This window comes from Heteronotia binoei, chromosome 4, assembly GCF_032191835.1.
Source record: "Heteronotia binoei isolate CCM8104 ecotype False Entrance Well chromosome 4, APGP_CSIRO_Hbin_v1, whole genome shotgun sequence".
Taxonomy (NCBI): Eukaryota; Metazoa; Chordata; class Lepidosauria; order Squamata; family Gekkonidae; genus Heteronotia; species Heteronotia binoei.
In genome coordinates, this window is record NC_083226.1 from 167,951,251 (window position 1) to 167,967,040 (window position 15,790).

The 15,790-nt window shown below is 48.4% G+C and overlaps 1 protein-coding gene across 1 annotated transcript in view; it reads left to right on the forward strand.

Annotated features, from left to right (window-relative positions):
• The window catches only part of DYM (dymeclin), a 421,761-nt gene extending 408,467 nt beyond the window's left edge, over positions 1 to 13,294 (forward strand). The window contains exon 18 of the mRNA XM_060236187.1: positions 11,419 to 13,294. Within this exon, the coding sequence (XP_060092170.1) occupies positions 11,419 to 11,568 (150 nt within the window). The 3' untranslated portion in view covers positions 11,569 to 13,294. The remainder of the gene's footprint in view (positions 1 to 11,418) is intronic.
• Positions 13,295 to 15,790: the final 2,496 nt, after the last annotated feature.

Consider the following 15,790-nt stretch of genomic DNA (forward strand, 5'->3'; position numbering starts at 1 on the left):
CCAGGAAACGGTGCCTGTGTTTTTGGAAGGAGGAACTTGTCATTCGAGCAATCCAGATGTTTAATCGGAAGCGCTTCTGCAGGTGAAAGCGCTGGGTCTCTCTTTGCCTTGTACGTTTCTTTCTCTTTTTCTTCGTTTGCATTTACGTGAAAAAAAGCAGTGAGCGAAAAGAGGATGTACTTAGCTGTAAAGCGTGGACAGAAATAACCTCCAGTTGTTCTGCATACTCTACAAATCCCTCACTAGGAAGCAATTGATGTCCAGGGTACGTCAGGAGAGGTTATTCCCTGTAGCCCCGCTAACAGACTCATCTCCTTTGGTGCAGCAGGCCGAGATGACAATATGCAATTGCAGTATTTTAATAACAGGGAAATGCAGGGCTAGGGATTATTTTGTTTATGCGTTTCCCGCCACCCATTTTTTAATTCCCCTCCCAAAAAAACCCCTAAAACCCGTACAAAGGGATTTTACTTATCTGCATGAGCAGTCAATCACTTTGTGTGTTTAATGGGGTCACAAAAACCTCTCGCAAGGTCAGGAAAGAAAATAATTTTGTGCGTCTGTTTTGTCAGTAGTTTTATTGCTCGTTTGTTTAGTGGCATCTTGTCATTTCTGGGGGGGGTGGGGGGGGGTGGGGGGGGGTGGGGGGGGGCCCACCCTCTGTTTCTCAATCTGTCTGCCTTGAAAAATGTTTCCTCCTCCCTCCATTCGAGCAGCCCTCACCCTTGTCTGTCTAATCCCATTAAGAAATCGTTCCCTGGTGCCCACGTAATTCCTGTCACAAAAACATAAAACACTTATCTATTTCAGGGAGTTTCCTCCCCATGGGCCCATGTGAATAACACCGTGAGGACATCAGCCCCGTAGCTAGGGGGCACAGGGGGAGGGGCCATTGGGGAGGGGGCTCTTTAAATCCTGCAGGAGCTGGTGACTGCGCCTGCCACCCCTCCTGCATCATTTAGATCCCTCGCCAATCAGCTGATTTCTGGGCCCTATAAATGGCTGCTCATGGATGCCCCTCCCATGTGATTTAAATCACACAGGAGGGAGGCAGCAGTCTGGGGGTGAGGGGGCCCCCCAAAACTGTCAGGGGGCCAGACCCCGTGGGCCCCTGGTTAGCTATGGGTCTGGAGGACATCACTCTTCCCCTCCCCCCTTTCCCCAGATCTGTAGTCTTTTGTCTCCAGGAGGCAGGCATGTCGTTTTTGCTTTCCATTGTTCTGTTACAAAGACCTTTATCTGTAAATGTACCAAAAACGAGAGTCTCCCAAATAGAAGGACCACTTTGTGGGATATTTAATATACCAGGGGTGTCAAACTCATTTGTATGAGTTGGGCTGGGCCATGTGTATGCCTATTTATGATTAGGTAGCAAAGTTATAAACTTTATAAAGGACATAGACAAAAACAATTATTAATTTTTTAAAAAAAAAAACCCTTAAAACATGCTTAAAATGAGAGCGCTCATTGGTCTTAAAGGTGCTTTCTTTGTATCTCTCCCATGGGATCCAGGGAACTGGGCAAAGGAAGCTCCGGCTCTTTCCTTCCTTCCCCAGGGGATCAGGAGGGGAAGGAAGGGAGGCTTGACTCAGTAGCTCTGCTGTGCAATTGAGACAGCCTGGAAAAAACAAGCTCTGCCTTCCCCCTTCCTCCCGTAGGGAGGAGCCTCAGCCAAAAGAGAAAATAGAGGATTTGCTCCGTAGCTCTTGTGCAATTGAGGAAGCCTGGCAAAGCAAGCTGTGATGCAGAGCACCTTCTTAAAAGCCCCTTTTACTAAGTTGTGGGGGAGAGGCAAACTTTGCGACAATTTGGCAGCAGCCGCACCAGGCAAGTCGGGCAAAGAGCAGCTCAGTTGCTGGCCGTGCATGCAGGCTGGGAGGGCTGTAAGCAACAGAAAACTTGGTGGAAGCTGACCCGGGCCCCTAAAGACGTGGGGGCCCACAGGCCAGTGCCTGCTTGGCCTAATTGTTAATCCGGCTCTGATAAAATGGGAATTTCCAACCGGCCTTCACAATAAACTCTAAAGCGAATTGGAGAAGGCATAATTTTCAATGTTTCGGCCCCGTTTGTTGTGACGTTTTCTTCCGCGGGGGGATTTTGTCAGTTCTTTTGACTGGAGCTATCACAATCCTCCCCAAAAGCTGAGCTGATTTCCCCTCCGTGGCATTTTTAAAATTACGTAATCTCTGATCTGTCGATATTAGCGGCACTTGCTTTCTTCCCCCGCCCCTCATCCTGCATGCCCACCTCTGTTCGTATTTTGATTCCCCCCCCCCCCCCGGCCTAGGATGCATCACTGCAGTCTTTTTTTCCGGTGTTTGCCTTTTCGGATTATATAAGAATGAGAATGCAAAGATGAGAGGAGCGTTTCAGAAGCAGAGAGCCTCCGAGGCTTTCAGAGCTGATCCTCAGATGGAAACACAAAGCATCGCATTCTTATTTGACTGGCAATAACGGTGTGTGTGATTGACTGGCTGTGCTCAGGCCCACATAACGATAAGCATGAATAGCTGGAAAAACCGATTTGGCCAACAACGAAAACTCTCTTCTTTGTTTTTTAACTACAGTGACTTTCAGTGCAGTCTACATTATCGCTTGACAGCATCACCGAACATTTTTAGTACTTTCAGATCCCTTCCAGACTTCCCCATTCCATTTTCCTTCTGCCTTAAGATCCAGTTTGGTGTAGTGGTTAAGTGTGCGGACTCTAATCTGGGAGAACCGGGTTTGATTCCCTGCTCCTCCACTTGCACCTGCTGGACTGGCCTTGGGTCAGCCATGGCTCTCATAGAGGTTGTCCTTGAAAGGGCAGCTTGGTGTAGTGGTTAAGTGTGCAGACTCTTATATGGGAAAACCAGGTTTGATTCCCCACTCCTCCACTTGCACCTGCTGGAATGGCCTTGGGTCAGCCGTAGCTCTCGTAGTCGTTGTCCTTGAAAGGGCAGCTGCTGTGAAAGCTGTCTCAGCCCCACCCACCTCACAGGGTGTTTGTTGTGGGTGGGGGGAAGGTAAAGGAGATTGTGATCACTCTGAGACTCTGAGATTCAGAGTTTAGGGCGGGATAGAGAGCCAGTTTGGTGTAGTTTTTAAGTGTGCGGACTCTTATCTGGGAGAACCTGGTTTGATTTCCCACTCCTCCACTTGCAGCTACTGGAATGGCCTTGGGTCAGTCATAGCTCTCATAGGAGTTGTCCTTGAAAGCGCAGCTGCTGTGAGAGCCTTCTCAGCCCCACCCACCTCACAGGGTGTTTGTTGTGGGGGAAGAAGGTATAGGAGATTGTAAGCTGCTCTGAGTCTCTGATTCAGGGAGAAGGACAGAATATAAATCTGCAGTCTTCTTCTTCGTATAAATCCAGTATCATCATCTTCCTTGTACATTGGCTGCTTCTTGATAGGGGAGTTCTTCTTTCTCTCACGCAAACGTTCAAAGGGCCTTTCAGTGTGGTGTGTTGTGTGGCAGAAAAACGCAAACCGAGATTGGTGAACAAAGTGCACATTTGACATGAGAAGGCAACACCGGAGCTGCACCTGCTGGGAGCCATCGGCTCTCCAAATGCATAGCAAACCCAGCTGGGCTGTCCTCGCCCACTGCCTGGCTGAAACTGGGTGATGAACATATGAAGCTGCCTTATACTGAATCAGACCCTTGGTCCATCAAAGTCAGTATTGTCTTCTCAGACTGGCAGCGGCTTTCCAGGGTCTCAAGCTGATTTTTATCACACCTATTTGCCTGGACCCTTTTTTGGGAGATGCCAGGGATTGAACCTGGGACCTTCTGCTTCCCAAGCAGATGCTCTACCACTGAGCCACCGTCCCTCCCCAAGAAGGCAGTGCAGAATTCTTAACCCGCCGTGATGCAGATTGAGCCTTAGACATTTGGAAAGCTGCATCGCTAAGCTCTGACCCCCACATTGTGCCAAAATTCGGAAAATCTGTTTCCTCCCAGGCGTTTCCTCCCCAGAAGCAACTTGTAGGAAGCACTGTGAAAGGCAGGGCCAAATATGAGAGAGAGAGACACAAAGACAGAGACAGTCAAACAGACAGATAACCACAAAGCTATTTCTTCAAACCCGTTTCGGCGCTAGAGCGAGGCATGCCTGCAGAATGAAAAGGGGACAGATCTTTCTCGGCCCTGTAAATTTCCACTGGTCTGTTTTGTGTCTCTCAACTTGAGTTTTTCCACAGTTGATGTCTCTTCTGTAAGTCCCAAAAAAGGCATGAAGATACGATCAGGCAGACACAGTTGCATACCACGCCAGCATTTCAACCAAATCACGTCCCCATTCAGACCCCGGGTCCATATTGAGGTGGCTGGCCAGCAGCAGCAAACGGGGAAGGCGATGGAAATGGTGCCGGCAGAACCTGAAGTGGAAGCTCGGGGCAGAGGGTATTAATATCCCAGTGGTTTAATGTTAAATGACAGTGGCAAGCACCATTCCAGGTGCCTCAAGACACAGAAAAACTCTTCAAAGGAGCAGCCGCTTGTTGTTTGCAATCGTTCAGATTTATCACATTCGATTGATTTTTGTTTGAAACCAATAAAAATAGAGAAAAATCTGGATTTTTTTCCCCTGGTTACTTATAGCTGTTTCTTGCTGAATGCGAGTTCCTTGTACGGTGACATCTGGTAAGCAATGAAGAGGTTTTGCGTACCGTGCTGGGATTCACTATGATGCATGTAGAATGATCAGAGAGACTCGTGGAATTCTGACACAGGGCCGTGGGCACCACCACAAAATGGCTGCCGCAGAAGACAGGGCCAACCACAAAATGGCTGCCTTGAGAGACAGCGCTAACGACAAAATATCTGGGAGTGAGGCTATGCATAACTCTTTTAACGTTTTTGGGCAAGAGCTCTGTTAAACAGGATGCCTTTTTAATTAATGATCCTGCTTACACACAGCGTACCTGCACTCGCCCGGTGGAGATGCTTATGCTGTGTGGCAGCTACCACTGAAGCAATGTTTTTCTTGAACCGGCACAGACAATCAGATCTCCAGTGGCCAGTCAGTATCCTTGCTAGGCAAGGGGGCCACCTGGCCCCACCTTATTTCTAAAAACACTTGATGGGTGCCAGGAATGGAATCAGCAAGCACCATGGGTGTCTGGCATTAAGTGGTCTGGAGCTACAGGAGAGGTGAGGAGGGCCAGTGCGAAATATGGTAATACTGGTAGTGAAATACTAGCTGCATCCTATGGACTCCTGGTGTCTCTGTTTCAGACCATACGTGGTTACAGCCTCCAAGTGTCTCCTGAGTTAATGAGACATCACAGGGGGGACCTCCACATTCAGAGGCACTAATTTTCTAAATCCCAGAGCCAGGAGGCAACATCAGGGGAAGGCCTCCCTCCAGAGGAATCGGTTGGCTGCTGTGTGAGACAGGATCCTGGACTAGATGGGCCCTCACTGGTCTGATCCAGCAGGGCTCTTCTGATGTTCTTATGGAAGCCTTGGCCTCTTAAGTCCTGTTGCTGGCCTTTCAGAGGAACTGGTTGGCCACAGTGTGAGACAGGATTGCTGGACTAGATGGACCACTGGTCTGATCCAGCAGGGCTCTTCTTATGTTCTTAAGAAAGCCTCATCCTCTCTGCCCTGTTGTTGGCTGTCCAGAGGAATTGGTTGGCTGCTGTGTGAGGCAGGATGCTGCACTAGATGGACCACTGGTCTGATCCAGCAGGCCTCTTCTTATGTTCTTAAGAAAGCCTCATCCTCTCTGCCCTGTTGTTGGCTATCCAGAGGAATTGGTTGGCCACTGTATGATACAGGATGCTGCACTAGATGGACCACTAGTCTGATCCAGCAGGGCTCTTCTTATGTGCCTTAGTCTGCCGCATTGTTAAATATATTCTGAACACTCATTTAGGCTATACCTGAAAATTACTATTGCTCTCAAAGCTGTTTCATCCATTACAGCTTTATCTTCCACATTTTCATCCTGCCCCTTCCTCCAGGGAATTCAGAGCAGCTTACGTGGTTCTCCTCTTCCTCCTCAGAGCCCGGCAGCCGAGTTGTTTTGCAAAATGGGGGAGAAAAGTGGGATATTAATGTAAAGCTGCAGACCAAGCTTTCTGCTCACGGCCTGAGTTTGATCCCGATGGAAGCTGGGTTCAGGTAGTCGGCTCAGGGTTGACTCAGCCTTCCATCCTTCCGAGGTCGGTAAAATGAGTACTCAGCTTGGTGGGGGGAAAGTGTAGATGACTGGGGAAGGCAATGGCAAACCACCCTGTAAAAAGTCTGCCGTGAAAACTTTGTGAAAGCAACGTCACCCCAGAGTCGGAAACGACTGGTGCTTGCACAGGGGACTACCTTTGCCTTTAATGAATAAATACAATGCAAGCACATCTCACAATCTCACCTGGTTTCTAGTTTGCTAGCAGAAGCAGGTGGTACTTCTGGTTTTGATTGACAGGGAACACCCTAAACAGCCAAAGACCTGAGCATGCCTGTTTTATACCATTGGAATTTTCCAAATTTGCTTAGGGGGTAATCTGAGAGGCTCTTGTGCACGTGTTCCCCACCTTTAAAGGTCAGGTGGAGTGGGACCTTTCTCAGTGGTAACCCCATCAAATGCACCATCAGACATCTACTTGGTGACCCGCCTGCTCTTTCTTGACAGCCCCGACCGACTTTCATTTCAGTGAGCTTTAAGAGAGCAGGCAGCACGGACGTCTTGCATTTGCTGCCATTTTATCCTGTGGTTTAATTATGCCATATTTTGTCGTGCTGTATTTTAAGTCTGGTGTTTGTCTCGTTTTTAGGGTTTCATATTTGATTTTTGTGAGATGGGTACATCAGGTGCTCTGGAGACTGAAACGTTTCACAGAAATAAGCGTTAGGCCCGAAAAAGGGTGATCGCGCTCTTTATATTGCAGTTTTTAAAAGGAAAAAAGAAAAAAACAGATTCTGTGTAGCATAATTGAGCTGTGGGGACAAAGTCAGATCGTGACATTCTGTTGTTATCTGCGTGATCCTTCAGGGGCCGGGAGAGAGAGGAAAGTTGCGACGTAGGGTTGCTGAAGGTACGGTTGCTACCAAGCTGCATCCGTTCCTGAGGACTTCCTGTGGTTTTCGCATCTGATCAGAGACTCAATGGCTGACACAGTCTGGTAAACTTGGACCTGTCTAGCCGCATAGCCGTGTCTCGGATGTCTGCTCTGTTGGGGTTGGGGAGAGCCTTGCTGCGGCTGCTTAAATAAACAGTATTACTGTCGCATTAAAGGACGGGAGAACAGGGTTAGCTGGACTCATCTATAAGGTGCCACACCTGTCTCGTTCATTTGCATAGCAGCCGCTTTGCAAACACAGGGTCTAATTCCAGAAAGGAGACTTTGACTTTGATCGCCAACAAGTTGTCTGGATAGATGTAGCCTTTCAGACATGAACCTCTCCCTTCCCTTCCCCTTTTCTTACATGCAGATGTATTTAGAGAGAGCTCAGAATGAGGAATAAAACTTATTGCCCTCTCAAGGTTATTGGTAGTGGAAAGTGCCGTCAAGCCTCAGCCGATTTATGGTGGTCCCTTAGGGCAGGGGTGTCGAACTCATCTGTTATGGGGGCCGGCTCTGACATCAATAAGACCTTGTTGGGCTGGGCCATGTGTATCATAAAATGTAATGCCAGGTAGCGGAGATATAAACTTTATAAAGGACACAAACACAAAGATTTTTTAAAAACTTAAAATAAAGCAGGCTTAAAAGAGTAGCACTCTTGATGGGAGAGCCAGTTTGGTGTAGTGGTTAAGTGTGCGGACTCTTATCTGGGAGAACCAGGTTTGATTCCCCACTTCTCCACCTGCACCTGCTGGAATGGCCTTGGGTCAGCCATAGCTCTGGCAGAGGTTGTCCTTGAAAGGGCAGCTGCTGTGAGAGCCCTCTCCAGCCCCACCCACCTCACAGGGTGTCTATTGTGGAGGAGGAAGGTAAAGAAGATTGTGAGCCGCTCTGAGACTCTTCGGAGTGGAGAGCGGGATATAAATCCAATATCTTCATCTACCTCACAGGGTGTCTATTGTGGAGGAGGAAGGTAAAGAAGATTGTGAGCCGCTCTGAGACTCTTCGGAGTGGAGGGCGGGATATAAATCCAATATCATCTTCTTCTTCAATATTGTTTAATTAACAGTCTCTGATAACTGACACCTCTTGCTCTAAATTATTGCATCAAAATCTGGAGACAATGTCTGTGCTGTAGCAATCTTGAGTATGCTATCCAGGTGTTGTTCAGGTGTGTGGGTGTAATTTGCAAACCTACTTTCGATTTATTGTCATTCATTACAGAAATATCATGGTCAATACTTTGAGCCTAAGACCCAGGGGGAAAGCATGAAACGGCTGGGCATTGCGAGCTTTTGTACATAAGATGCTTCACAGAGCCAATGGAGAAAACAGAGGCTTTGCTCTGTAGCTCCTGTGCAATTGAGCAAGCCTGGCAAAGCAAGAAGGAAGCAAGAGAGGGAGAAGGAAGCAGACAACAGTGAGCTGCTCAGGGGCCTGATAGGAACCTTCTGGGGGGCGTGATCTGGCCTACGGGCCGCACATTTGACACCCCTGCCTTAGGGTTTTCAAAGCTAGGGGCTGACAGAGGTGGTTTGCCATTGGCTGCCCCTGTGTGGCAACCTTGGACGTCCTTTGAGGTTTTATTGTTTTCATGCTGTGTTGTTTTTTGGTTGTTCTTAATGGTTTTAAACTGTGGTTTTATTATGCATATTTTAATTTGTTAACCACATTATATATTGCAGATAGTTTTGAGGAATTAGCCACGTTGATCTACAGCAGAAGAGCTATATTTGAATCCAGTAGCACCTTTGAGACCAACAAGAATGGGGTGGGGGGTGAGCTTTTAAGAGTTAAAACTCCCAAAGGTTTATATCCCCAAAACCTTGTTGGTTTCTCTTAAGGTACTACTGGATTCAAATCTAGCTCTTATGTGTCACGTTTATAAAATCATCAGATCCAAATTGTGAATTGGTCTTTTTTGCCTTTAATAGCCTGGTCCTACGCATACATCCTCTTGAAGTAACTCTTGCTGAGCTCAATGCAACTTGTGGCTGGATGAGGTTGCACAGGGCACTGGCTTTCGTAATGTATCCTTGCGAGACCCACGTTGAGGTACTTAACTAGGTGATGAGACTCCCTGCCCACAATGTACAGGTGGGGGGGTGGGGAACCGGCTGTGGGGAGAGCGCGGTTTGTGGGATCGGAGCCTGCGGGGGCCCGTTATTAATATGCCGAAAAGCGCGAGGTGCGTGCCGACCCTGTTCTGCTTCTGTCACGGCGTGGCACTTTGGTACTTAGCCTTACCCACAACGTTATAAATAATGGAGCAGGATATGTTTTATCTTCCTCCCCTGAAATGATTGCTGAAATGTGGCTTTCATTTGAACCTCTGCCAAGCTCTTGTCATTGGCAGAATTTAGAAGTTTTTTTTTTTTAAAGTCATTAATTGTTTTGGTTTCTCCCCTTCCCACCCTCTTGGTACGGGCATCCTGACAGAGAATAACAAACAGTGCTCTTTTTGAGAATGCTAAGGATAAAAAGACCTGTCGGCTTCTCTCAGCCTTGGCTGCGTTGCAGTCGTAGAAAGAGAGTTGGGGAGGGGAGAATGCGTACTTCTTACGTGCTGAGGAGCAGAGGGCAGACTTACCGTCTTTGAGTTCAGAAATTTCTGGAGATTTGCGGGGTGGAGCCTGGGGAGCGTGGGGTTTGGAGAGAGGAGGGACCTCAGCAGGACATAATAGGGTTGCTAACTGTGGGCTGGAGCCTGTGGGGGGGTGGAATTTGAGAGGAAGGGGACCTCAGCAAGGACATGATGTCATTTGAGGACTTCCGCTTCTGGGCGGGATATAAATCGAGATAGGTAGGCAGGCTGGCTGGCTGACTCTCTCTCTCTCTCTCTGAAATCCAGGACAGACAGAATCTGCCCTCCAAATCTGTCATTTCCTTCCGGGGCAATGATGTCTGTAGCGTGGAAATTACTTTATCTTCTTTATGCTCCCACACTTGGGTTTTCGGGCCTTGCACGGATCCGACCTCGGAGAACTCCCAAGAGCAGCGTCAGTGATTTTTTGGCGGGCTTTTCCTCAGCTCTGAGGAGCAGGCAGCAACTGAGCATGCCTAGAATGAAGGATAAGCTCCACCCCCCCCACTCAGTTTCTTTTTTGCTGCCGCCCTGATCGGACCTCGTTGCATTCCTGCTGCTTTCTACCTCAGCGCCTTACCATTTTTCCCTCTTAAAAATGTCTTTGTTTTCTTAAAATCCTTGTCTTCTTCGACCTTCTCCTAAAAAAAACAAAACAAAACAGGACCCTTGTGAGTTTTCTACTTTTTCTGAAGGTTGGCAACCTTCAGGGGGAGGGACAGTGGCTCAGTGGTGGAGCGTCTGCTTGGGGAGCAGAAGGTCCCAGGTTCAAATCCTGGCATCTCCAAAAAAGGGTCCAGGCAAAAAGGTGTGAAAAACCTCAGCTGGAGACCCTGGAGAGCCGCTGCCAGTCTGAGAAGACAATACTGACTTTGATGGACCAAAGGTCTCATTCAGTATAAGGCAGCTTCATATGTTCATATGTTCAACCCTAGATAATATCACAGCATCCAACCCTCCATAGCTACCATCCTCTCTCCAGGGGAATTGATCTCTGAAGTGTAGAGATCAATATTTTAAGTATCAATTGTTTATTTGTATGTTTTCTTATGGATTAGTACATTATTATTTATCAGGGCTTTTATGTAGAAAAGACCCAATAGGAACTCATTTGAATATTAGGCCACACCACCTGACATCACCCTTGTTTCACACAGGGCTTTTTTGTATAAAAAGCCCAGCTGGAACTTATTTGCATAGTAAGCCTGATGCCGAGCCAGCTGGAACTGCGTTCCTGCTCATTAAAAACCATTAGTGGTAATAGTGGTAGTATTCCGGGAGATTCCAGGCCCTACCAGGAGGCTGGCAACCCTAGCATGGTGGGAGGTACATTCTTAACCTGTTTCTTCTCAAAGGTCAGAATGAGCAAAAGGTGACCAGAATTCATGCAAACAATATATTTTGGGCAACACAAGGGAAATGAGAGGTGAAGGCTAAACAGAACAGATCCTGCGCTCAGGGCCCAAGACCAGCCCTCCCACCCCTTAAAGTTTTGTAGAAAAGGATTAGAATGAAGAAAGGACGACATCATGGTGGCTCCCCCCCCCCCCCCGGATATGCATTCTGGTGACCAACAGACCCCCAAACATAAGAATTCTGATAAGAATCAGAGCTATGGGGTCTCCGTTCCAAGAAACGTTCTGGCCTTTGGCTTTCTATATTTACTCCTTTTACATCTGAGGAACCTGCTCCTTTCCCATCCTCTTTACTAGCAAACTTTCCTTTCTTAGAAGAACCACCGTCCAGGCACGCGCTCTCATCCATCCTTGCTTTCTCGTTTCCAGAAATTTCCGGAGCTGAAGTTCAAGTATGTCGAGGAGGAGCAGCCTGAAGAGTTTTTCATCCCCTACGTCTGGTCTCTGGTTTACAACTCTGCTGTGGCCCTTTACTGGAACCCGCAAGACATCCAGCTCTTCACCATGGATTCGGGCTGAAAGGGAGGGCCGGCTCCCCCCCACTCAGTGTGTATCCGTGGCTGCCCCCTCTCCCAGAACCACCTCCTTCCAACCCAAAGCCTACTAAAGAAGGATGCTCGTTTAGCCTCGGGTGGTCCCTCTGCTCTTTCCAGGGGGTGGGGGGGGGCGGGTCGGCATCCAGAAGCCGGAAGATGGGATGAGACTGGTATGCTAACTTTTATTTGTGTATTTTGTAAAAACCAGGAGACTTTCCAAGTGGCCACAGGTATTGGGGGCATCAGACGCGGGAGAAAAGACATTGGTACCAACCAGGTTCTAAATGTAATCCAGATGGATGTGGGAAAATACATTTCGATTGCAGCTTGGTTTCCTTCCAAACTTCCGGGGGCCTGGTCATTTTCACAGCGCGCATCACCGAAAAAGTTACCCGGATTAATGCAGAGGGCTTAATACCATTTTGCGTTAATTATATTGCTTATCCAGAGGAGAAAGGGAGAAGCCTAGATTTCGATAAGGTTGATCAAGGGGGAGCAGTTCAATGAAAAGACACATGTTTTAGATAGGACGCTATAAAATTTGGTTTTCTGGCCGCCAACATTTGCAGAAGTCGAGAGCATTAAGAGCAACCCTCCCCCTCCCCCGGGAACGTTTCCTACAGAAGCCACTTCCACACTAAATGAAGATCATGCCAGAGCTGCTGTTGATGGATCATGTCCATTCACTCCCAGGGCGTTAAGTGCATTATTATCACACATAGGGGAAGGGGGGATTGAAATTGACCATGTCAATGAATTTTTGCAAAGAGAAGGGTGAAGGAGAAGCTTCCTTAAACAGAGCACTGACTAACCCGTGACCGGGGGTGGGGGGGGTGGACGCACAGGGAAAACTCTCTGGAAGAGGAATGCACATTCTACCTTCCTTTCGTTTCCCAGAAACCAGTGCAACGTGGATTTGTGCACATGCCTCTGAATGTTCGGTGGGATGAATTTCCCCACTGAACGCTCTCCTCCATCCCCAGCATTTCTGCTTTAAAGGGAATCGGCAAAAGAGTGCCTCAGAGAACCAGAGCAAGGGCAGGTATGGGAAGGGAGGAAAGTTTTTTTTTAATTAAGGTTGCCACTTCAGATCCAACGCAGGCTAGCAGAGGGCAACTTTCAAGCACGCTGAGCAGCATGTTAGATTGCAGAGGGAAGGGAACCAAGAACATGTGCTGGTTTTATAGCCTTATCAAGCATGACGTGTCACAGAGAGAATATGGCACATTTATTCCACTGAGATGGGGAGGGGGCTGAGAAGGGCTCACGAGTCTGCTGAATGGCTTTTGTGCAGAATATGTTGCGCTTTTTTATTTTTTAAAAAAGCCCCTCCTGACAAATGTTAGAATTATGTTTTCCTTCTCGCCTATTTATCAGCAAGGTCTGGTCATTTTGTTTTTGCGCACAATCGGAATTTTAAAAATCCCTCTCCTATTTATTGACAGCTTAGAGAGAGCTATACAGAGCATGGAAGTTATATAGGACTTTGCACTAAGACAACTCTGGGGAAGAGGCAATATGAACATGGGAACGATCACGCTTTTTTCAGTGTCACGTGTAAAAAAAAATAGCTGAAAAACAGGAGTGCCGTTTTATGCTGTGTTTGGGTTGAGTTTTTATTTTGTAATACCTTTTTTGTCAAGGGGGAGGGTGAATTCTTTGTAGTGTTTTCTGCAATCTTGCCTTTAAATAAAGGACTGTTGACTGCACATTTCAGAAAGCTTGTGTGTTTTTAAAGGTGCCATCCTAAATTACACATTCTGGGGGTTGTCCGAGTTATATTTCCAGGGGGGTACATAAGAACATAAGAGAAGCCATGTTGGATCAGGTCAGTGGCTCATCCAGTCCACCACTCTGTGTCACACAGTGGCCAAAACCCAGGTGCCATCAGGAGGTCCACCAGCAGGGCCAGAACTCCAGAAGCCCTCCCACTGTTGCCCCCCAAGCACCAAGAATACAGAGCATCAGTGCCCCAAACAGAGTGTTCCATCTAGACTTTGTGGCAAATAGCCACTCATGGACTCCTGCGCCGTACATTTATCCAATCTGCTCTTGAAGCTGTCTACGCTTGTAGCCACCACCACTTCCTGCATAAGAACATGAGAGAATCTTTCATGAGCCGCTGCTCACTTAAGAAACCAGTGCAACGTGGATTTGTGCAGGCTCCCCTCCTGGCTAATTAAGGCCTGCCAGGAGGAACTAAGATATCCTATACGGGATATTATAAATCGATCCCTTTCAGAAGGTGTTTTTCCAACACCTCTGAAAGAGGCACTGGTCCGCCCTCTCCTGAAAAAACCGTCATCAGACCCGGCCGAATTGGCACATTACCGGCCGGTCTCAAACTTGCCCTTTTTAGGCAAAATTATCGAGAGGGCCGTGGCGGTGCAGTTACAGGAATTTCTGGAGGACGCTTCCGTCCTAGACCCATGCCAGTCCGGCTTTCGCCCGGGCCATGGGACAGAAACAGTCCTGGTCGCCCTCATGGATGACCTCCGACGGCAACTGGATCGAGGCGGCTCGGCAGTACTGCTGTTGTTAGACCTATCGGCGGTGTTCGATATGGTTGACCACCGGCTGCTGACCCGCCGCCTCGCCGACGCAGGAATTCGGGGGCTAGCCTTACAGTGGCTCTCCTCCTTTCTTGAGGGTCGGGGACAAAGGGTGGCAATCGGGGGGGAACTGTCTCAGAGGTATCCACTCCATTGCGGAGTGCCTCAGGGGGCAGTCCTCTCCCCGATGCTGTTTAACATCTTTATGCGCCCCCTTGCCCAGATTGCACGGAGGTATGGGCTGGGTTGCCATCAATATGCAGATGACACCCAGCTCTATCTATTGATGGACGGCCGGGCTGGTGATGTCCCAGCAAATTTGGACCGGGCACTACAAGCCGTGGCTGACTGGCTCAGGCTGAGCGGGCTGAAGTTGAATCCGGCGAAGACTGAGGTCCTTTGCGTGGGCCGTGGCGGACCGGGAGGGGAGACTACTTTACCGGCCTTTGACGGTGTGCCACTGGTACCGGTGCGCAAAGTCAAGAGCCTGGGGGTGCTACTGGAGTCCTCCCTATCAATGGAGGCCCAAGTAGCTGCCACTGCTAGATCCGCCTTCTTCTATCTCAAGAGGGCGAGGCAGTTGGCCCCCTTCCTGGAACGCGCCGACCTGGCAACTGTGATCCACGCAACGGTCACTTCGAGGTTAGACTACTGCAATGCCCTCTACATGGGGCTGCCCTTGTACCGAACACGGAGACTCCAGGTAGTCCAGAACGCGGCGGCCAGGCTGCTGGAGGGACTACCACGGTGGGAGCCTGCACGGCCTGGGCTGCGCAATCTGCACTGGCTGCCGGTTGTCTACCGTGTTCGCTATAAGGTGCTGGTTATTACCTTTAAAGCCCTATATGGCCGAGGACCTGCCTACCTAAAGGACCGCCTCTCCCCATATGTACCCCGGAGAGCACTGAGGTCTGGTTCTCAGAACTTATTAACAATCCCTGGGCCAAGAGAAGTTAGGTTGAAGGCCACTAGGGAGCAGGCCTTCTCGGTGATAGCCCCTCGCTGGTGGAATGATCTCCCAGAGATGGTGCGAGCCCTGCGGGACCTGAACCAATTCCGCAGGGCTTGCAAAACATTTCATTTTCAGTTAGCATTTGAGTCACCATGTGGTAACTAAGACAGAACCTGATTAATGAATGAATAGACACTTAGCCATCTTAAATACATCATTTTAGCACCTATTTTTATATCTTATATGTTTATATGTTTTTATGTATTTTAAATAATTTATTGTAATTAATGTTTAAATTGTTATGTTTTATGAATCACGGGACTCCCATGTCTATTATTGTTTAATGTGAATCATGAGACTCCCGTGTCTGTTAGCCGCCCTGAGCCCGCCTAGCGGGGAGGGCGGGATATAAAAATAAAATAAAAAAATAATAATAATAAAAAAAAAGAACATAAGAGAAGCCATGCTGGATCAGGCCAGTGGCCCATCCAGTCCAACACTGTGTCACACAGTGGCCAAAACCCAGTGCCATCAGGAGGTCCACCAGAAGGGCCAGAACTCCAGAAGCCCTCCCACTGTGGCCCCCTCAAGCACCAAAATACACAGCATCACTGCCTCAGACAGAGCTCCATCTGTACCTTGTGGCTAATAGCCACTCATGGGCCCTCTGCTCCATATGCTTATTCAATCTGCTCTTGAAG